The 23239-nt window shown below is 45.1% G+C and overlaps 1 protein-coding gene across 1 annotated transcript in view; it reads left to right on the forward strand.

Moving 5' to 3' along the window:
• Window positions 1-23239, forward strand: part of PTGIS (prostaglandin I2 synthase) — a 63249-nt gene that overhangs the window by 5277 nt on the left and 34733 nt on the right. Inside the window, exons 2-4 of the mRNA XM_055265220.2 lie at window positions 15531-15654; window positions 17752-17930; window positions 21296-21439. Coding sequence (XP_055121195.2) covers window positions 15531-15654; window positions 17752-17930; window positions 21296-21439 — 447 coding nt within the window. The remainder of the gene's footprint in view (window positions 1-15530; window positions 15655-17751; window positions 17931-21295; window positions 21440-23239) is intronic.

Genomic DNA, 23239 nt, shown 5'->3' on the forward strand with positions numbered 1-23239 from the left:
AACTCTGGGAGGCAGGTGCTGCCCATTGAGCACCAACTGCATACGTGATTCATTCAGACCAGGCACTGTTCTGAGTGCTGGAGTGAACAACACGTCCTCCCTTCATGGCTCTTCCCTCTAGTGAAGATGCGATACGTCAGGGGGCATGGAGGCGGGTGACATCCCATCCTTGACTCCTTTTCCTGGTTCACAAAGGGTCAAGTGGGAGAGAGATCCAGGGCAGGCAACAGGGGTCAGTGAGTGAGGAATAGGCCATTTTTAGAGGAACCCACATGACGGGGCTCTGGTCGGGAATCAGAAAAGACGCCTTGGGATCTGACCCAGGGTGGGCAGGAAACCGGCTGTGTGGGCAGGAGCCGGGGATGGAAAGGTCAGGGCCCACCGCCCTGCCCGCCAGGGCCTGGCAGTGCCTAAAAAAAGTGAGAGTGTCCGTGGGTGGGGCTAGACCCCACAGTCCCCAAAACAGAGCCTCCTTCGCCCCCGCAGGCCGCAGGCTGAGTCACCCTGGAATGTGGCCACTGCCTGAGTTGGATTGAGGGCCCAAGGCTGGAGGAGCCAACATCAGGGGTCAGGCGCCTGGGCTCCGGGCTTCCTGCCTTTGTCTGCACCTCCTTGGGACTTTTCCGGGGAAAGAGGAAAGCTGCCAGGAATAACACCTGGCTCGCTGGGGAGCTCCGGCCCCAGCCAGGAGAAAGGCAGGGAAAGGAAGCCTGCTCTCGCCTGCAAAGATGATTTAGGAGAAAATTTCAGGGCCTGCATTTGAGTAGGTCTCTGGAATATCTCTGCAAAATGGAGGTGAAAATGCCCACTTAGGGTGACTGGGGGCCAGGGTAGTGTCAAGAGGATGGGCACTGCAGCCAGACCTGTCTGGATTGGAAACCCAAGTCCTCTATGTTGGGCCCTCTGGCATGTGACTTAGCCCTCTGCACCTCAGTTTCCTCCTCTGTAAAATGGGCCTGGCGGTAATAATTGCTTCCTCATAAGGTTAGGGGGAGGATTCATTCAGTCACTGGGATAAAGTCCTCAGTGTGATGTCTCCCACACCATCAGGGTTCATTAAATGTTAGCCATTATTTCCAAACAAGGAAACGTTTGGAAAATGCCAAGTATAGCACCTGATGTGTAGTTGGCACTAGGTAAATGGTGCCCAGGAATCTTACTGCTCCTGCTTCTCAGCTGCTCCCCAGCTACTAGGTGCCAGGTGCTCTGTAACTCCCCCCATCCTTGTCACAGCCCAATGCAGTCAGTAGCATTATTGCTCCCATTTTACATATGAGGAAACAGAGGCATGGAGAAGTTAAGTCACACAGCCAGCAAGAAGCGTGGCTGGGATTTGAAGCCAGGAAGTATGGTGCTAAAGTTTGGGCTCATCATGACCATGCCCTCGTGCCTCTTATGCAAAAATCACTGCTCCTGGGTCCAGTCTGCCAGGCTCTGACCCGGGCTGGAAGGGGGCTGCCATGAACCAGTTATTCCAAGGCTACTTGGGCAGCACGACAAGTGGAGACTTCAGGAGAAGTGGCCTTAGCCCAGGGGCTCACAAAAAGATGAGGCACAAGGAAAGGCCCCGCCCCTCCTTAGACTCACAGAGCTCAAATTTGCAAGTCTCTGACTAGAGAAGCCGGATGGGCTGGGGAGAGGAGGGAATGGTTGGGAGAGGCACTTCCTAGGCCCTCAAATTTCATCTTTGGTTCTGCTCCCATCTTTCCCAGCCTTAGCCCTCAAATCTGGCCATTTGCTCCTGTCCACCATCTGTCCCACCCTTTGGGTTATATTGGGGGCAGCCAGGTAGAGGGAAAGAGGGAGCAGGAGACAGGGGCAGAGGGAAGTAGAGAGGGAGGGGTAAAGGAGGAAGAGAAGTGGCTGCTTCCCTGAACTGCTGGGTGTGGAACAAAAGGCCCTGTGCTGAAAGTGGGAGACTCAGATGTTAGGTCTGGCTCCCCGGGGACCATGGCGATTGCTTCCACCACATTGCCCTCCTGGGGGGTCACAGTAGTTCCCTGACACACCTCCTTCCTTCCTCTTGTCTTTCTCTGGTACGACCCTTTAAAGGCGTGGTCACATCACTTACTGGCTCCTGCTTCAAACCCTCCAGTGGATCCCTGCCACACGTGGCATAGGACACAGACTCTCACTTTGGCCTTGGCCCTCGTGGTCCACAAAGTCATCTCCAGCATCATCGCCTACGTCTCGCCCCACATTCTCCACTCCAGCCACGCTAGCTCCTGCTGTCTTGAAAACCTCGCCGAGCATGCTCCCACCCCAGTGCCTTTGCACTTGCTGTTGCCTCTGCCTGTAACACTCTCCTCCCTGCCCCTCCCAGAGCACTCCCTTCGCATCCTTCTGGTCTTTGCTCACGTGGCATCTCCTGAGGAGGCCCTCCTTGACCACCTTCTGTAAACTAGCCCCCCTCACTGTCTCACACCACCTTGCTTTCTTTTTTCTTTAATGGGATATAATTCATATCCCATTAAGTTCACCCTTTTGGGCTGGGCATAGTGGCTCATGCCTGTAATCCCAGCACTATGGGAGGCCGAGACAGGGAGTGCTTGAGCCCAAGAGTTAAGATCAACCTAGGCAACACATCAAGACCCTGTCTCTATAAAAAATAGAAAAAAAAAAGTCAGGTGTGATGGCGTGTGCCTATTAGTGCCAGCTACTCAGGAGGCTGAGGCTGGAGGATTGCGTGAGTCCAAACGTTTGAGGTTATAGTCAGCTACGATCATGCCACTGCACTCCAGCTCCCCTTTTAAAGTGTATAATTCAGCCAGGCACAGTGGCTCACACCTGTAATCCCAGCACTTTGGGAGGCTGAGGTGGGTGGATCACGAGGTCTGGAGTTCAAACCAGCCTGGCCAAGATGGTGAAACCCATCTCTACTAAAAATACAAAAAATTAGCCGGGTGTGGTGGCGGGCGCCTGTAATCCCAGCTACTCGGGAGGCTGAGGCAGAGAATTGCTTGAACCCGGGAGGTGCAGGTTGCAGTGAGCAAAGATTGCGCCATTGCACTCCCCCCTTGGCGACAGACCAAGACTCCATCTCAAAAAAAAAAAGAAAAAAAAAGTGTATAATTCAATGGTTTCTAGTATATCTACCGAGTTGTGCAATCATCACCATCATCTAATTCCAGAATATTTTCATCACCCCTAAAAGAAACCATGTACCCATTAGCAGTCACTCCCCATTTCCCCCTCCTCCAGCCCTGGGCAACCGCTAATCTACTTTCTGTCTCTATTGATTTCCCAATTCTGGACAGTTCATATAAATGGATTAATACAATATGTGGCCTTTTGTGTCTGGCTTCTTTCATTGGGTTTAATGTTTTTAAGGTTCACCCACATCATAGCATGAATCAGTACTTCATTCCTTTTTGTGGCTGAATAACGTTTCATGGCATTGATACATCACATTCTGTTTATCCATTCGTCACTCAGTGAACACTTGAGTTGTTTTCACTTTTCAGCTATTATGAATAATGCTGCTATCACCCGAAAGCGGTCCTGATCCAGACCCCAAGAGAGGGTTCTTGGATCTCATGCAAGAAATAATTTAGAGTGAGTTCACAGAGTAACATGAAAGCAAGTTTATTAAGAAGGTAAAGGAACGAAAGAGTGGCCACACCATAGACAGACCAGGGCGTTCCCAAAGCCAAGAGGAGGAATGTGTCTGCCTTACGTACAATTCTTCTTGTTTATATAGAAGATAAAAATCATGGGAGAGATGTGCTCTACCACAAGGGCTGGTGACAAAGGATTGTTACGTACTGTCTTCCATAAGAATCTATATTATTATCTCTAAAGCAAAACTTATTCTTAAACTAAGAAGCCTTTTGTTCATAAAATATCGGGACATCAGGATGTTTCCTGGGTCTGGTCTGTTACGTCCTGGATCTGTTAAGTCTTGGGTCTGTTGGGCAAGCATTATTAACCTGTTCCCTTGATCGTAAACATCCTGCGCTTAAGAATGCCTAGCTTCCTGGCCGAGCATGGCGGTTCATGCCTCTAATCCCAGCACTTGGTGAAGCGGAGGCAGGTGGATCACCTGAGATCAGGAGTTCGAGACCAGCCTGACCAACATGATGAAATCCTGTCTCTACTAAAAATACAAAACTAGCCGGGCATGGTGGTTCATGCCTGTAATCCCAGCTACTTGGGAGGCTGAGGCAGGAGAATCACTTGAACCTGGGAGGCGGAGGTTGCAGTGAGCTGAGATCGCGCCATTGCACTCCAGCCTGGGCAATAAGAGCGAAACGCCACCTCAAAAAAAAAAAAAAAAAAAAAAAAATTGCCTAACTTCTTCCTGGGATTGCAGCCCAGCAGGTCTCAGCCTCATTTTACCCAGCTCCTATTCAACATGGAGTCGCTCTGGTTTGAACGCCTCTGACACTGCTTACGAATAATAGTGTATACATTTGTATAAGATCAAACGTTTTCAATTCTTTGGGGTATATTGCTGGGTCTTGTAGTAAGTCCATACTTGACATTTTGAGGAACTGCCAGACTGCGTTCCAAAGCAGCTGCATGATTTTACATTCTCACCAGCAATGTATGAGGGTTCTCACGTCTCCACATCCTTGCTAACACTTATTTTCTTCCTTTTTTGGTGGTGGGGACAGGGTCTCGTTCTCTTGCTTAGGTTGTAGTCCAGTGGCACAATCACAGCTTATTATAGCCTCCACCTCCCAGGCTCAAGCGATCCCCCAACCTCAGCCTCCTGAGTAGCTGAGACTACAGGTGCACACCACCACACCTGGCTAATTTTTGTATTTTTTGTAGAGACAGGGTCTCACCGTGTTTCCCAGGCTGATCTTGAACTCCTGGGATCAAGAGATCCTCCCACTTTGGCCTCCCAGAGTGTTGGGATTATAGGCATGAGACACCATGCCCAGCCTTGTTTTCGTTTTTTAAAATTTTTGTTTTTATTATGGCCATCCTGGTGGGTGAAGTGGAACCTGTAAACCAAAAAGTGAGACAGATCTCAATCAATTTAGATGTTTATTTTTCCAAGGTTAAGGACATGCCCAGAAGAGAGGTCTGTGCCTTTCTTCAAAGACAACTTTGAGGGTTTCAATATTTAAAGGGGGAAAGGTGGGCTGTAAGAGAAAGAGGGAAGGTGTGGTAATCCACATGTCACAAGAGAAAAGGAGTGGGTAGGGCGATAGTCGATGATGTATTTGTCTCATGCACAGTAAATCAGCACTTTACATAAAATAAGGTGAGCATAGAGTAGCTACCTATGGAGATACTGAAACTTTTATCTGTAGCTATCTGCTTAGGAACAATAGGAAAGGCAGCTTCTTGCATGACTCAGCTTTCAGCTTAATTTTTTCCTTATGGCAGAGTGAATTGGTGTCTTGAGTTTTTATTTTCCTTTCTCCCCGGTTTTCTTTTCTCCCTGGTTTTCTTTTCTTTTCTTCTTTTTTTTTCTTTTCTTTCTTCCTACAGGGTTTTTGCTTTGCAGCCTCAACCTTCCAGACTCAAGCGATCTTCCTGTCTCAGCCTCCCTAGTAGCTGAGACTACAGGCATGTGCTACCATGCTGGGCTAATTTTTTAAATTTTTAGTAGAGATGGGGTCTCACTCTGTTTCCCAGGCTGGCCTTGAACTCCTAGGCTCAAGTGATCCTCCTGTCTCAGCCTCCCAAAGTGCTGGGATTACAGGCATGAACCACCATGTGTGCCTGCCCCCCTTTTCTATTTAAGATCTTTTGGAGAAAGCATTTTAGAAGAAAATGAGTCTCTGGTCTCAGGTTTTGTCTGATCTCTCATGTCTAGGATGGTTTATTTCTAGACGAATAGGAAAGCTCAGTTTTAGTAGGTTGTGAAGTCTCACATCGCACAAAGAAAATAAGAGAGAAAGAAAACAGGAAAAAAGGAGGAAATAAACAGATAAACAAAAAAGAAAGAATGAGCCTGGAAAACTGATAGAGGCCATATTACTCTCAAGTCCGTGTATCAGTAGGCAGGTATGAAAATGATTTATGCATATAAAGAGATTGCTTTTATTTTCTTCCAAAGTTTAAGTTCAGTTTATAGGGCTTTAAGAAAAGCACAGCTTAAATTTTAGTGATTTCACGTCAGGAAAAATGAGAGGGGAAAAAAAAAGAAAGAAGGGAAAACATTGAAAACATTATTTTGGAGACCTGTAGCCAGGAGAATTTTTAGAATTCAGTCCAAATTGTAGAAAATAATAAAAATGGAAAAACATTAGACAAGTCTAGAATCTAATAACAGGTGTACTATAGTTAATTTTGAAACATGACTTTTCTCTCTCCAATTCCCCAATTTTATTAAAGACAAAATCATAGTAGGACCGACTTATTTTTAAAATAAGTTTTAGTTCTATTATACTTGGCTTGATTATTTTCATAAAATGCAGCAAGACTGATCATTTGCCATATGAGCTCTCTCTTTTTAAAATTGCCTTTGCTGGAAGCTTTTCCATAAGGAATCTAAGTTTAGACCTTTTTAAAAGCCTCACACCCAGCCAAGGATTTAGCTGTGCCTGCAGATACCTGTATGAATTGAGTGAATTCAGAAAGTGACATTCTTTACTTTCCACAGCTCAGGACCCTGTAAAGGACAGGGTATATGAAGCCAGTTTTTCCAAGGTGCTTTTATTAGCTCTATAGTTCAGCCTCATTTTCTCAAAGTAGTCTGAAAATATGTCATTCCAGTTAAGGCCTTGGTAAAATAACCAGTGTCTCCAATTATGCCTTGTTATAAAAGAAAAAAGATACGCAAATAACTACATTGCCATAAATTAAGAATACTCACAAATAGTTTTCAAGTTTTGGAAAAAATAGGTAAAGAGAAAGAAATTCTGTTTTAAATTTTTCTCATGAGAGTATACTTTACTGAATTGTTAAAAGCTATAAATAGCTTAAAAGAAGAGAAAGTTTTCTTGACTCTGTAAAACAAAACAAAAAGAATCAATAAATGTTTTAAACAAAAACTCATACAAGATTATTTCAATCTCCTGTTAGTTCAGTTCATGCAATTAACTCCTGTTCTGCTCAAGACTGGATTAACAATCCTCATGAATACATTAGCTCTTCATGACAGTCCTGGAAATTTTTCTCTCTATTCCAATGGCACAATCTCTAAGGTTGTCAGAAGCCCATATTTAAGAGTACTCCTCAAAGTTCTATAGCTGATTATAAATCACCTATAAAAGGATCAGACTAAAACAATTGTGGATGACAAGTCTTAGAACAGCCATAGTTAAAGACACAATTGACAAGGAAATTTGGTTACTTCTGTGGTATTCAATAGTTTTACATAATAATCATAATTACTACTGATGTATACTAAGTCATATCAGAATCACAGGACTCATACAATTTTGGAACACATACTCATTTATGTAAACAACTCACTTATATAAATATAATCCAAAGAAGATTAAACACCATTTCATACTTGACAGTGCTTCCTGTATGATTTTATTTTACCCAATAAGCCGAATATGTCTCTTTTGGACTTCAGAGGACCTAATGCCAAAAAATTAATCAGGTCAAAAGGACCGAATTTACTATTTTATTTTGGAAAGTTTGTCAAATATAGAAAGTTTAAAACACTTGATATCACAAAATAGAATCACAGGTTATTGTAAAATAAGTCATTCATTTAGCCAAAGGTGTATAACTCAGAGATTTCAGAAAAAAGGCAAAAACCTTTATTCTTTTTTTTTCGAGACACTCTCACTTTGTCACCCAGGTTGGAGTGCAGTGGTGCAATCTTGGCTCGCTGCAACCTCCACCTCCCAGGTTCAAGCAATTCTTGTGCCTCAGACTCCCAACTAGCTGGGATTATAGGCACCTGCCACCACACCCAGCCAATTTTTTTTTGTATTTTTAGTAGAAACGGGGTTTCACCATGTTGGCCAGGCTGGTCTTGAACTCCTGACCTCAAGTGATCCACTCGCCTCAGCTTCCCAAAGTGCTGGGATTACAGGCATGAGCCACCACACCCGGCCTAAAAACCTTTATTTTTTGAGAGAGGAGACTTAATTTCCCAAATAATAAGCTCTAATAAAGACAGCATGAGGCCAATTAAATCCTGTTTCTCAAATCTTATAAACAAATCTATTAAATTTTAATCATCTTGACCCTAAGATGTAATTTCCATAAACCATTTTCTAAACTTTTATAATTTTTTAATTAAAGGGTGGGATAATGCTTCAAGAAAACCTTGTTAATCTGACACAGGAGCCCAGATGCTGGTCTTGCATCAGTGTGCCTTTCATGTTAATGTTTAATTAATAGAGAAACTCTGAACTAATTTAATCTCTCAAAATCAGCCCTTACAATCTCATATGCCCACCTCTTCCATGATAGTCCCTGGGCCTAGAGAGGTTGAATAGTTTTCATTTCTGGCTCCATGTCTCACAAATGCAACTCATTTTGAATGTCATCTCCTCCTAGGTCTGAAGATGATGCTTTAACTGCTGTCGGTGTTTAAGATTTAGCAGGACTTGGTGTTCTTTTTAGACCCAGGAGTCAAAGCCCTGTAACTAAACAGCACCAGGATTTTAAAAACATTACAGAAAGTTACATGGATGTAATAACCTTCATTAAAAATTTTTTTATATCAGCTTTCCTAGGCAAATCAAAACACAGAACAATTTAGACATATTAAGAAATGCCAGGAGCACAGAATGTTATATTCGACAAAAACTTTTCCTTTAGACTTTTATGATAAAACATTTTTAGCATCAGGCTACAACAGTTAGGACCTGAGGGAAAAAATTTACATGAGCTGATGAAAATGTTGAAGGAAAGAATTATTCTCTCAGTCCTTCTCAAAGGGGAGAGAAAGCTGAAAATAGCAAGATGCAATAAAAGTTTAACTTTTGGGTTAAAAAAATTAAAGTCTCATGAAATTTTATTAACAGTAAAACAGCACCTTAAGAAAATTTTGTTCTAATCAATTCTTTAGTGTATTAGTGCATTTTTAATATCAAAACGCAATCTCTAGAAAGACTATTATAAATAATTTCCTTTTAATTATAGTCAACTTGATCACATAAAGTTTTTTTTCATAAATTCTCTTTTTACAAACCTTATTATGACTTACACAAACCATTTACAACATGCTTCCTGTTTTATCCTAAACATCTGTCTTTCATAAATGATCAATCATTTTATTTTAGGACAAAAAAATTTTACAGGATTCTTTCCATATAAAATTATTTTTCTTTTAACCTTTCTTGCCAAAGACACCCCTTTATAATTTTCTTTACATCTCTCTTATTTACTTATTCCTTTTACCTTGTTTAATAAACAACCTTGGAATTAGACAAAACTATTTCCTTTTAATAAGAACACTTTTTTAAGAAAAATGTTTTTCTGTAACTTTTTAAGGAAAAATTGGAAATGACCCAGACATTTAATGGGTATCTATTATTTAATTTAATATCACTTTAGATTCTGAATTATATTTACATTTATTTATAAGCATTTATTTCATTACATTTACCTAATTAACTTTTTAAATAGTTTACCTAGATTACTTATGAAAACTGTGATAGTCACTATCTAAAGTTATTTCCCTGTTAATGATTTTTATAGCTGTAAATTTCAGACGTTTACTTAAGTAAGAACCTTAAAGTTAAATACATGTGTGTTTTTTGTTTTTTTGCCAATAACTTAGGATTTAACTGTTTTCATTAAATGAACAATATTAAATGCCTTATTTATCAAAAAGTTACACAACGATAATTCTCTTTTGGGCTGGATTTATAGCTTCATAATCCTCATGCCAAATTTTGTCACCTTATAATATCTAGCAGAGATAAATATAAAACCCCTTGACTAATAAATATAAACAATAATGTATATTGACAATTCTGAAACCATTTCTAATTTTATTTTACCAATAATTTAAAAACCAGCTTATTTCTTAAAGATTTACTTAAGTCATGTGAGCTTGAAAAACCATTTGGGCTTAAAGTTTCTGTTTTTCTGATAAAGTATTTGATTTTTTTCTTTAAGCCAATTAATTAGACTTCTTATGTATTTTTTGTAGTGAAACATTATATACAGGACATATAAATACATAGACATATTAAACAGGCAGAAGTAGATCTGATAAGATTCATAAGACCCCTTTTTTCTCCTATTATAAAGCTCCTGGGCTTTTCTTAATATGTCTAAGTTGTTTTATGTTTTTATTTGCCTAGGAAAGCTGATATAAAACAATTTTAAATAAAAGTTATTACATCCATGTAACTTTCTGTATCGCTTTTAAGTCTTGGTGCTGTTAAGTATAGGGGTTTGACTCCTGGGTCTAAAAACGACGACTATCTTAGACTTCCAATTTCTTGATAACCTGTTTCATTACCCTAGGCAATTATCAGCCAAACTTGCATACTAAAGGAACAACTCTTGGGTGAAAATCAGATAGGGAAATACATATCTCTAAAGAGAGAGGCGAGAGAGAGAGAGAGAGAGAGAGAGAGAGAGATTGGTTGTGTTAGAGGGAGATTAAGAATGGATGCCAAGCCACAAGCCAAACATAACATTATAGGAATCTACTGCAGGATTTTATGAGGAGACCGATTTTATTTAGATAGGTAGTTTTAAATTTAGTCTCTGTCTTTTAACTGGACCTCTGAGCTCTGGGCAGAGTCCACACTGAATCCTGGGTCTCCAAAAGGAGAGAGATATCATGAGACTAGGCCATGTAGTGCTTTTACAGTGCACTTTGTTATAAGAGCATTTCTCTAAGTGTTTTAACCACTCCCTCTCTTAAACACACAAGAGTAGTCCCTGTAGTAATAGCTATTTTAGTTAAAAAAAAAAAAAAAAGAAATCAGATAACGCAATACAAAAACAATCAGTTTAAGATCTGAGAGGAGCTTGTCTTTTTACACTCTTAGGGTTTCATAAGGAAAAACAGAGGTTTCTCCCCAGAAGGAGTCTGGCACCTTCTCTGTTTTCTTTAAGGAATCCCAGGCTGTTAGAAATTATTTTAGGTCCCTTATGCAGCAAAGGGCGGCAAGAGGAATGAGAGACAGGCAGAAGTAAATGGAGAAAACAGAATTCAGTTGACTGGGAAGAAAAAATTCTTTTCTTAAAAAACAAGAACCTAGGAGAGAAAAAAGAAAGCATAAAGGCATACACACACACACACACACACACATAAACACACACACATGCATACACACCCATACACATGCATACACACACACACGTAAACACACACACATACATAAACACTGTTGACAAAGAGTCAAACTCTGTAAAATATTTGAGTAGATTTATTCTGAGCCAAATATGAGTGACCATGGCCTATGACACAGCCTCAGGAGACCCTGATGACATGTGCCCAACGTGGTCGAGGCACAGCTTGGTTTATACATTTTAGGGAGACAGGAGACATCAATCAAATACATTGACGATATACATTGGTCCAGTCCAGAAAGACAGGACAACTTGATGTGGGGGGTGCTTCCAGGTTATAGGTGGATTTTAAACCTTTCTGATTGGCAATTGGTTGCAAGAGTTATTATCAATAGAAATAAATGTCTGGGTTATAATAAGAGGTTGTGAAGACCAAAGTTTTCTCGTGCAGATGAAGCCTCCAGGTAGCAGGCTTCAGAGCGAATAGATGTAAAGGTTTCTTATCAGACTTAAGGTCTGTGTCGATATGAATGCTGGAGGGTATGATGGGTCATGTCTGACCCCCACTTCCCACCACGGACTGAACCAGTCTTTCAGGTTAAATTTTATTTTATTTTTTTGAGACGGAGTCTTGTTCTGTCACTCAGGCTGTAGTGCAATGGAGCGATCTTGGCTCACTGCAACCTTCTCCTCCTGGGTTCAAGCAATTCTCCTGCCTCAGCCTCCTAAGTGGCTGAGACTACAGGCGTGCACCACCACGCCTGGCTAATTTTTGTATTTTTAGTAGAGACAAGGTTTCACCATGATGGCCGGGCTGGTCTTGAACTCCTGGCCTCAAGTGATCCACGTGACTTGGCCTCCCAAAGTGCTGGGATTACAGGCATCAGCCACTGTGCCTGGCCTGCACTTTAGCATCTACGAAGCAGGAAAAAAAACCTTCAAACTTGCCTTCCCTGTTGGAAGTGAGTTGAAACTCCAGAAAGGAGTTACCTGCTGTCCATCGTCATGGAAGCAGGAAAACTTGCCTTTCTTGTCGGAAGCAAGTAAAACTCCAGAAAAGGAGTTGTGCAACAAAATAAAACTTAGCTCTCAAATTTTAGCTCTCTTAGATCTCAGATTTACAGAGATCAGGGATTCTCTGCAGCGGGGAGCTCCCAGCCCTCGGCAAATTGTCCTACTGGTTTGACCAATGAAGACAGATACCAAGCTGTTACCAAACACCAATAGGAGATTTGTCAAAGGCCAGGGCCACCTCCGTGGAGTCCCTTCATGGTCGCCAATTTGTAAACTAAAAAGTATCTAAGCTAGGTCTCAATCAATTTAGATGTTTATTTTACCAAGGTTAAGGACAATGCCAGGGAGAAGAAAAACCACAGAATCACAGAAACAGTCTGTGGTCTGTGCCTTTCTTCAAAGATGACTTTGAGGGTTTCAGTATTTAAAGGGGGAAAAGTGGGCTGGTGGGGAAAGAGGGAGGGTGTGGTCATCCACATGTTACAAGAGAAAAGGAGCAGGCGAGGCAATAGTCAACGATGCAATCATCTCGTGCTCAGTAAATGGGCACTTTATGTAAGATAAGGTGAGTAGCTGGCTGTGAAGATATTGAACCTTTTATCTGTACCTCTCTGCTTAGGAACAAAAGCAAAGGCGGTTTCTTGCACGACTCAGCTTTTAGCTTAATTTGTTCCTTTTGGCCTAGTGAACTGGGGTTCTGAGATTCTATTTTCCTTTCTTATACTTCATTGTAGTTTTGATTTGCCTTTCCCCCACGACTAATAGTATTGAGCATCTTTGCATGTGCTTATTGGCACCCCCTCCCCTTCTTTTTTTTGAGACAAAGTCTTGCTCTGTTGTCCAGGCTGGAGGGCAGTGGCCCTCCACCTCTCGGATTCAAGCGATTCTCCTGCCTCACTCAGCCTCCTGAGTAGCTGAGATTTCAGGTGCCCGCCACCACACCTGGCTAATTTTTATATTTTTAGCAGAGATGGGGTTTCACCATGTTGGCCAGGCTGGTCTCGAACTCCTGACCTCAGGTGATCCACTCTCCTCAGTCTCCCAAAGTGCTGAGATTACAGGCATGAGCCACCATGGCCGGCCTGGCCCCCTGCCCCGGCTTTTTTTTTTTTTTTTTTTTTAAAGAGACAGGGTCTTGCTCTGTTGCTCAAGCTGGAGTGCAGTGGTGTGATCACGGCTCACTGCAGCCTCCAAGTCATGGGCTCAAGCAATCCTCCCGCCTCAGCCTTCTGTGTAGCTAGGACTACAAGTGTGTGCCACCACACCCAGCTAATTAACATAATTTTTTTTTTTTTTTGTAGAGACAGGATCTCACTCTGTTGGTCTTGAACTCCTGGTGTCAAGCAATCCTTCTGCCTTGGCCTCCCAAAACGTTGGGACTACAGGCATGAGCCACCATGTCTGGCCTTATTGGCCTTTTGTGTATATTCTTTGGAGAACTGCCTATTCAAATTCCTTGTGCATTTTAAAACTAGGTTATTCATCTTTTCACTGTTGGACTATCTTATGTGACTTTGCTTTTTAAATGTTTTGTCTGTCTTCCCTTATTAGTAGCTAAGCCACATGAGGTCAGGGATCTTGTCTGCCCTGTTCCCTGCTATATCTTTGATACCCAGAACAGTTCCTGCTTCATAGTTAATGTTTGGCGAATGAGTGAATGAATCCATAGTGAGAAGAAGAGATGTGATGATTCTCTCATGCATTCATTCATTCATTTAGCAGAGGTGTGTCTGGGAGCTTTCTGCATCCCTGTGGCTCCGACAGGGATCGTAACCTGGGTCTAGGGACCTCTAAAAGGTCCACTGTGAGCACCAGCCCTGGAATATTGTGAGGCTCATCTGATGACCCTGACTGCAGCTCTCATGGTGACAGCCCCTCCTGCAGAGGGTGGTGGGTGAGGATGAGATGAGGCTTGGCTGGGGGCAGTGCCCGGTACAAGCACGCTGGAAGTTTGCATGCGTTCGTTGTTCATTGCTGCGTAACAAGGTGCCATACATGAAGCGGCCTCATACAATCCACACTTATTAGCTCTCAGTTCGGTGGATCAGAAGGCCAGTATGGGGAGACAGGGTTCTTTGGTTAGAAACTTACAAGGCTGAGGTGGCTCAAACCTGTAATCCCAGCATTTTGGGAGGCTGAGGCGGGTGAATCACTTGAGCCCAGGAGTTCATGATCAGCCTGGCCAACATGGCAAAACCCCGTCTCTATTAAATGTACCAAAAAAATTAGCCAGGTGTGATGGTGCATGCCTATAATCCCAGCTACATGGGAGGCTGAAGCAGGAGAATCACTTGAACCCAGAAGGCGGAGGTGCAGTGAGCCGAGATGGCCCCACGGCACTCCAACTTACAAGGCTGAAATCAAGGTGTTTGCCAGGCTGTCTTCCTACTGGGAAGTCTTCGGGAGGAATCTGGCTGAATGCATTTGCCTGCAGTTGTAGGACTGAGGTCCTGAGGTCCCCGTCTCCTTGCCTGCTGTCAACCAAGGTCCCCTCATAGCTCTAGAGGCTACCTGGATTCCTTCCATGTTGCCTCTTCCATCTTCAAAACCAGTAGAGAGATTCTCCAGTATGCCCAGTCCCTCTCATGCTTTCAATCTCTTTTGCCAGGAAGAGCCTTGTCTCTTTTAAGCCCTGCCCCCTGCCACCTGTTAGGTCAGGCCCACTAAGGAGAATAATTTTTTCTTAAAGTGAACCATACCATCTATCTCCTACTCAGTAGAGGGGATTATACAAGGGTGTGGGTCACTGTGGGTCATCGTAGAGTTCCGCCTGCCTCGGTGAGCTGGAAATATTGTTCTTATGTTCTCAGAGGAGTTCCTCTGCTTTCACAGATGACCCTGACCTTGAGGATCACATATGCACCCGGCCCACCCCCTGTGCTGACCTACCATGTGCTCTGGGGACATCTCCACAGGCTACAGCCTGGCCTTTTGCCACCTGAAGAACCTCAGCTTCTGAGCTAAGAGGGGTGGTCAGGGGTGGTGATGAAGCCGGTGCCTTCACTGCCTTCTGCCACCCAACTCTGCCCTCCAGTCTCATCCTTTCTCTGTGGGCAAGACAGGGACTGTGTGGGGTGACCCAAACCCTGCTCAGGTTGGCTCACACAGACAACTCTGTGTCCTTACGCTGTTGGGTGCTGGGAGGCCCCTCACCCACAGAGAGACGACCACCTGTAATGGAACCCATGCCATGTACCAGACATGAGCTGACCCCCTAGCCTCTGCTCCCACCCACCACAGTCCATTCTCTGCACCGCAGCCAAAAAGATCCTGTAAAAACCTGAGTCAAATTACGTCCCCGACTGCTCCATTCAGAATCACACTCTGCAACCTACACTCTTTATGCCCTTCCTTGCCTTATCAAATGGTGACAAGTGTCATGGCTTCTGTAGGCGACCCGGTGAGCCTCCCCTGGACCTGGGCAGCATCCCCTGGTTGGGCCATGCCTTGGACTTTGGAAAAGATGCAGCCAGCTTCCTCACGAGGATGAAGGAGAAGCACGGTGACATCTTTACTGTAAGTGGCTCTTGTGCCTCGGGAGGGATGGGGATGGGCAGCTGGGCCTCATATCTGATTTCTGCTGATTCCTTTAACATATGTCCCTATGCCAACCCCCCCCCCCCGCCCACCCCACCATCCAACATCCATCCGAGTGGTCGAGCCAACTTTCTATCCAGCTGCCTGTCCAGCTACACACCCAACGCTGACCTAACATCATCCCTTCAGTCTCCCTCTCACTCTTCCCAGCGTGGATTTATGCAGTCACTCAATATCTATCCAGTACTTGTATATCCATGCAGCTGACCTCCATCCATCCATTACATTTCCATCCGTTCAACACCCATCCCATTCTTCTGCCTGTCCACCTGGTGTCTACCAAGCATCCTTCCATCCTTATATCCACCCAGCATTCATTCGTCAACCTCCATCTATCCACTCACCCATCAGTCTTTCCATAGATTCACCCGACATCTGTCAATTCATTTATCCGTCTTCTATCCCTTCATCTGTCTGCCCAGGTCTACCCAGAGTTCTTCCACTCATGGATCCAACGTTCATCCAAATTTCATCCGTATACAGTTGGCCCTCTCTATCCATGAGGAGTTCCATATCTCTGGATTTAGCCAGCCATGAATTGAAAATATTTGGGGAAAAATGTGTTGGTACTAAACTTTTATAGACTTTTTTCTTGTAATTCTTCCCTAAAAATATAGTATAACTATTTATTTAGCATTTACATTGTGTTAGGTATTATAAGTAATCTAGAGATGACTTAAAGCCTATGGGAAGATGCATGTAGGTTATTTGCAAATATTATGCCATTTTAAATCAAGGACTTGAGCATCCATAGATTTTGGTATCTGCAGGAGGTCCTGGAACCAATCCTCCATGGATACTGAGAGATAACTAGTCAGTTTCCACCAATGTTCATTTTTCCATTTATCTACGCATCTTTATATTCACCTGCCACTATCCACCCAATACTCAGCTATATTCAGTATTCAATGTCTCTCCACTGAATATACATCTATTTATATCTCATCCATCCATCCTTACATCTATTCAAGTGACCACCACCCACCCACCCACCTTCCATGTATCCTTCCAACTTCCTTCCAATCAACATTCATCCTTCACTTTACCCAATATCTGCCTAGCATTCTCTTATCCATGTACCCAATATTTTTTCGTACATTTGGTTTCCAACCAACCTGTAGCTGCCCTTCCGTCTGTCTTTCCATCCAACATAGATTCATTGATCTATCCTTCCATTTATCCACCTATGTAACATTCTATCCACAAGTATTTACCCAGGAGTTTTCCTTCCTTCCTTCCTTCCTTCCTTCCTTCCTTCCTTCCTTCCTTCCTTCCTTCCTTCTTTCCTTCCTTCCTTCCTTCTGTCCTTCCTTCCTTCCATTCATTTATCCATTCACCCATCCATCTATCTGCCCATTTACTCTTCTATAATCCATCCACTGGAATTTACCCAAAAGCATCCATCCATCCATCCATCCATCCATCCATCCATCCATCCATTCACATATCCATTCACATATCCATTCATTCTCCCATCCATCCATCCATTCATCCACTCATCCATTCATCCATCCACTTATCCATCCATTCTTCCTTCCATTCATCCATCCATTCTTCCATCCATCCATCCATCCATCCATCCATCCATCCATCCGTCCATCCATCCATCCATGATGTGCACAGGATCCATCTGCCGCCTTCTCTCCTGGCTGCTGGAGATATGGCAGTAACCAAGATAGTCATGGCAGGTGCTTAAGAGTGAGGTGGTAGAGAACACAGTCTTTGATTTTAAAAAGCCTCAATATCCCCAAATTCCAGTTCTAGCCCTGCCACTTCTCAGCTATGAGATCTCGGGCACATTTCATCTCCTTTCTAAGCCTCACATTTTTAGCTATAAATGGGTGCGTGATGGTCCCTACCTCAGAGGGTGGTAGGTGGTAGTGAGGCATAGATAAGAGAACATAGTGTGTTACTGTCCAGTGGGGCAGTGCCTGGCACATAGTAAGGCCCTGACCACTGACAGCGGCTGCTGTTCACAGTGACACTACTCACTCTATCCCTGGCAACTTCCCACAGATACTGGTTGGGGGCAGGTATGTCACCGTCCTCCTGGACCCACACTCCTACGACGCGGTGGTGTGGGAGCCTCGCACCAGGCTCGACTTCCATGCCTATGCCGTCTTCCTCATGGAGAGGATTTTTGATGTGCAGCTTCCACATTACAGCCCCAGTGATGAAAAGGCCAGGATGAAACCGTGAGTGGCTGGAGATGGCACCTGTGGGAGGACCAGGGTGGGCGACTCACTTCTACCCATGTGGCCCAAGTCATGCTTGGTTCCAAAGCAAATGTCCAGTAAGGACATGTCGTCTTGAGAACACAAACAGTAACAAAACAAAAAACAACCCAGAAGAATTGGGTGGAAGAAGAACTCTTTGTCTCTCATCTCTGTGTTGTTGTTTTTTTTTTTTTTTTTTGCGGCAGCCCTGATTTTAGTAGGAGGAGACCAGGGTTTGGGTCAGCCACACCTAAATTCACATCCCAGCCCCATCACTTCCTAGCTTTGTAACTTTGGACAAACCTCTTTCCCTTTCTGAGCCTCTGTTTCCTCCTGTGCAAAATGAAGGAGAGAGGTGGAATAATGAATATTTCTGAGTCCATACTCTGCCAGGCAGTGTGCATTATCTATTAGTCTTCACAACAATGCTGGAGGCTAAGTAACTTACAGCCCCATTTCATAGATGCAGCCACTGGAGCTCAGAGAAGTGACTTGTCTTAGGCCACATAGCTAGAAGTGGTACAGCTCCTGAAACATATGGAGGAATAATTTTATTTTATTTATTTATTTTTTTGAGACAGAGTCTCTCTCTGTTGCCCAGGCCGGAGTGCAGTGGCATAATCTTGGCTCACCGTAGCCTCCACCTCCCGGGTTCAGGTGATTCTCCTGCCTCAGCCTCCCAGGTAGCTGGGATTACAGGCACGTGCCACCAAACCTGGCTAATTTTTGTATTTTTAGTAGAGACAGGATTTCATCATGTTGTCCAGGCAGGTCTCGAACTCCTGACCTCAGGTGGTCTGCCCACCTCAGCTTCCCAAAGTGCTGGGATTACAGGCATGAGCCACCATGCCCAGCCACATATGGAGTCATCATACCAATAAGAGAACAGATGAACATGTTTGCTCTACATTCATTCAGCAGACATCTGAGGACACATTGTACCCTGGTCATTGCCCTGGATGTAGGGTGTGCAGAACAATGCCAACCACCATTTGAAGGCAGCTATTATAGGCCAGGTGTCTGATAGGCTCACTTTCATATCTGTGCATTAGCCTAAAGAGGTGGCATTTTTATCCTTATTTTACAGATGAGGACACTGAGGCTCAGAGAGGTGAAGTGACTTGCTCAAAGTCTACTGCTAGTAAGTGGCAGGACTGGGATTTGAACCCAGGTCCGCTGACTTCACAGCCCATTCTCTTTCATCTAAGATACTAAGGCAGATAAGACCCTGTGTCCGCCCCTGCAGAGTTCACACAGTCCGATGGCGATCTTCAGTGATCTGTCTCCAGGAGGAATACCCTCTGGAGGTTAGGAAGAGCATCTAGGAAACTGTGTTTTACAAGATAGTTAAGGCTGAAGCAAGGCCAGCACGATGAAGTGGATGTTGATAAGACGTGATGCCTCCTCTGAACCTTGGCCTGGGGGCAGCTGCTTGGAGCCTGAGTGTCCTGGGTCCTGACATTCCAGGGGGACCCTGGGGGTCCCATTAGCAATAGGAATCCACAGCTCACTGAATCTGCCCTTGTTACCCAGGGAGGATCCCAGTTTCCTCCAGTGTTTGCCTCAGGAATTTTCTGGATTTCTTACAAGCTGGCATGACGTCTTCTGGGCACAGCAGCCACATCTGTTGAGGGCTTGTCTCTGCTGAGGACCAGCGCTTGGACTGGGGTGGGAAGAAGAGCTGGGTCAGGGTCCAGTGAAGGCCAGATCCCATGTATTGAGCACTTACAATGTGCCAGGCACCATGCGGAACCCTTCACGTGCATTGTCATACATGAGTCGTGAGTCATATCTGTCGTTTTTCCCACTATGTTCCAACTTGAACATCCCAAACCTTTTCATACCCAGGAGTTCATGGACACCCTGTGCAAACCCTGCCCTGGTGGATTACCCAGGCACTTCTGGCTTACTCAGTCTAAAGGTGTCCATCCTACTTCCCAAACAGCAGGCATGACAGATCAGGGCCCTGATTGGCACTCTGCCACTGTTCTTGTTGCTGCCACTAGGTGTTGCTGTTGAACATGGGCTGTGCACCGCCCATGGACACCCGAGTTCACTTGCTGTAGGGAGATCCTTTTTGGTCCAAATCCTACACAAGGAGCAGAGGCGCCTTAGACTTAGATGCAAGATCCCCCTTTCTTGGCTTCTAATCATATCCTCAGTCATGGCTCAATGTAGACTCCATATCATGGAGGCTCAGTATAGGGGAGCTTCCAGCTTCTGCCACACTTTCCCAGACAGGGCCTCTCCTCACTCTGTGCAGGTCCACACGATGAGACCGGGTCTCCAGCCCACATCCCTTTTTCCTTGTGTCACTCTCATGTGAGGTCATGTCTTTTTTTTTTTTTTTTTTCTTTTTTTAAGAGACAGAGTCTCACTCTGTTGCCTAGGCTGGAGTGCAGTGGTGTGATCATAGCTCATTGCAGCTTTGAACTCCTGGGCCCAAGCAATCCTCCCCACCTCAGCCTCCTGAGTAGCTGGGACTACAGGCGCCTGCTACACATCTGGCTGGTGATTCTTTGTGTATTTATTCTATTTTTGTAAAGGCAGAGTCTCACTATGTTGCCCAGGCTCGTCTTGAACTCTTAGACTCAGGTGATCCTCCCACCTCAGCTTCTCGAGTAGCTGAGACTACAGGTGCGAGCCACCACCCCTGGCTAATATTTTATTTTTTGTTGAGATGGAGTCTCACTAAGTTGCCCAGGCTGGTCCTGAACTCATGGACTCAAGCGATTCTCCCACTTCGGCCTCCCAGAGTGCTGGGATTACAGGTGGGAGCCACCATGCCTGGCCAGGGTCACATCTTATTAGCAGTCCTGAGTCAGCAAACACCACAGCTATTCCAACAGATCTTCCTGTCTTTAGATTTCAGGGAGAGATGAGTTGCTTTTCAGTTCCTTCTCTTCAGAATGCTATGGGTCCCTTATCCAAGCTGTGTGCCTTGGGGAGGGACAGACTCTCCTCGTTAAGAATTCAGACGCTGGAGTTGGGCAGACCAGGATTTCAGTCCCGCTTATATCACCTACTGGCTGTGTGACCTTGGGCAAGTCACTTTCCTCTCTGTTCCTGAGTTTCTCCATCTGTAAAATGGGTGTCATAATAGTAACTCTTATTCCCAAGTTTGTCAGAAGATGAAATGAGATCATTATGCTCAGTACAACAGATGGGAACTATTGTTGATGATGACAGTCATAATATCCTCTTATTTAAGCTACTCTTCCGCAGGACCTCTTTGCCAATGGGGAACTTGAGCTCTGGGACCCTTAGGTTTGGGGAGGGAGGTGCCTGTAGGTGTGTATTTCCCTTTGGAAGGCAAATGTTCATGCTTTTGTTTCCTGCCTCAGGACTCTCCTCCACAGAGAGCTCCAGGCGCTCACAGAAGCCATGTATACCAACCTCCACACAGTACTGTTAGGCGATGCTACGGAAGCAGGCAGTGGCTGGCACGAGATGGGTCTCCTCGACTTCTCCTACAGCTTCCTGCTCAGGTGAGGCTGTGCAGCCCCCACCCTCCTGCTGGGGCCCGGCACTTTGACCTGTGTCAGCCATGAGCAGTGGCCAAGGGAACCGTGAGGACTCTGTGGGTGGGGGAAGCAATTTGAGACACCCAAAGCAAAGACTAGGAAAGACGCCATGCACCAGGGCCCTGGGTGTTCATCTGACCTAGCTCATGAACTGTAAAAGGAGACACTGGCTGGAAATGGGACCTTAGAGGTCATTCAGAGAGGAAGTCACAGAGCAAGACTTCAGAGGTAATCTTGTCCTGTGGCTTCCGGACTTTGGGATTTCACAGAACAGAAAACAAAATGTTTGGGAGATCAACTTGGGACCTTAACCTTTTATCCGGTCTTGTAAATGTATGTTAAAAACTGCACGACCGAACGTTCCTTCCTTCAGCAGTGCCGGGCACTAATCCAGGCTCTGGGGATACAGCAGGGAACAGGACAGATGAAGTCCCCAAATTCACATGGCTGACACTCCAGTGAGAGAGGCCGAATTGAGTTATGTCAGAGAGTGATAAACAAGATGACAGAGATCCACAGGTGGGGTGACAGCATCTGGGGGGCTTTCTTAGGCCGAGTGACGAGGCAGTCACGCTCTGGGGGGCCTGGCTTCTGAGCCAAGACCTAACTGCAAAGTGCCCACCATGCCAAGACTCTAGGCAGGGGAAACAGCAGGTGCAAAGGCCCAGAGGTGGGAGGAAGCTCAGCGAGAGGGCCAATGTGGCTACAGCATAAAGAGCCAAGGAGGGAAGGCGGAGAGGAGGTCAGAGAAGTGGGCAGAAGCAGGTCTCAGGCAGTTGGGAGGTCAGGGAAGGCTTTGGAAATTATGCTGAGTAAGATCGGGTGACATCAGGGGTTTGCACAGGGGCAGGACATGATCCGACTTAGTTTGAAAGCCCCCTCTGGCTGCTGGATGATGGACTGTAGGGGTAGGGAGGGGTGGAGAGGGAGGCAGGAGGACCCAGCAGGAGGCTGCCAGGTGTCACTGAGGTGAGAGAATGGTGGTGGCCCAGGGAGGTGGTGAGAATTTGGGTAGCTTTTGGAGATAGAGTTCACTGGCTCTGCCCGAAGATTTGACTCGGGCAGCGGTGGGGATGGGGGAGCGTGGGCGAGAGGGATAGAGCAGTGTTAAGGACAGCTCCCTGATTTTTAGTGGAGCCCTTAACCAACCAGAATTTAATTTAATTTAAATTTAATTTAAAAAAGGACATTTCAACCCCTCCAAGAAATTAGAGCAACATAGTTCTAGGATAAAGGGCAGTCATTCGTTGACATATATGGGCATGTGGGTACATTTATGACGTGTGTGCATATGTGTAGACTTGGTGTGTCTCAGCTCTTTTAATACTCACAGTTGCTCTAGGAGGCTAGGACGTTACATACTCCATTTGACAGATGAGAAAACTGAGACCTAGAGAGCCTAAGTCATTTGCCCAGAGGCCTGTGTTGGGGTCAGGACAGTGCTGGCTGCAGAGTCTGCACTCTCAGCCACAGCTCTCTGCACACGAACAGTCCCCATTCTTTTTGTTTTGCCCTGGGGTGGTGCGAACAGTGTCAAGGGCTGTAATTGGCGTGGGTGATGCTGGTCTGGTCCACCCTGTCATTGAATGATGGGGACTGAGGTCCAGAGAGGGGCAGCTGAAACCACCCAGCAAGTTCACAGTAGGGATCCTCCCAGGTCTCCTGGCTCCTGGGTCCCTGTGCAGACAAAGAAGTAGAGAAAGGCAGGCTGCGGGGAGGCAGGCTGGGGGGCAGCTGGGTCTGGCTAGGCTCCATGGTACGGCG

This window comes from Symphalangus syndactylus, chromosome 24 (genome assembly GCF_028878055.3).
Source record: "Symphalangus syndactylus isolate Jambi chromosome 24, NHGRI_mSymSyn1-v2.1_pri, whole genome shotgun sequence".
Lineage (NCBI taxonomy): Eukaryota > Metazoa > Chordata > Mammalia > Primates > Hylobatidae > Symphalangus > Symphalangus syndactylus.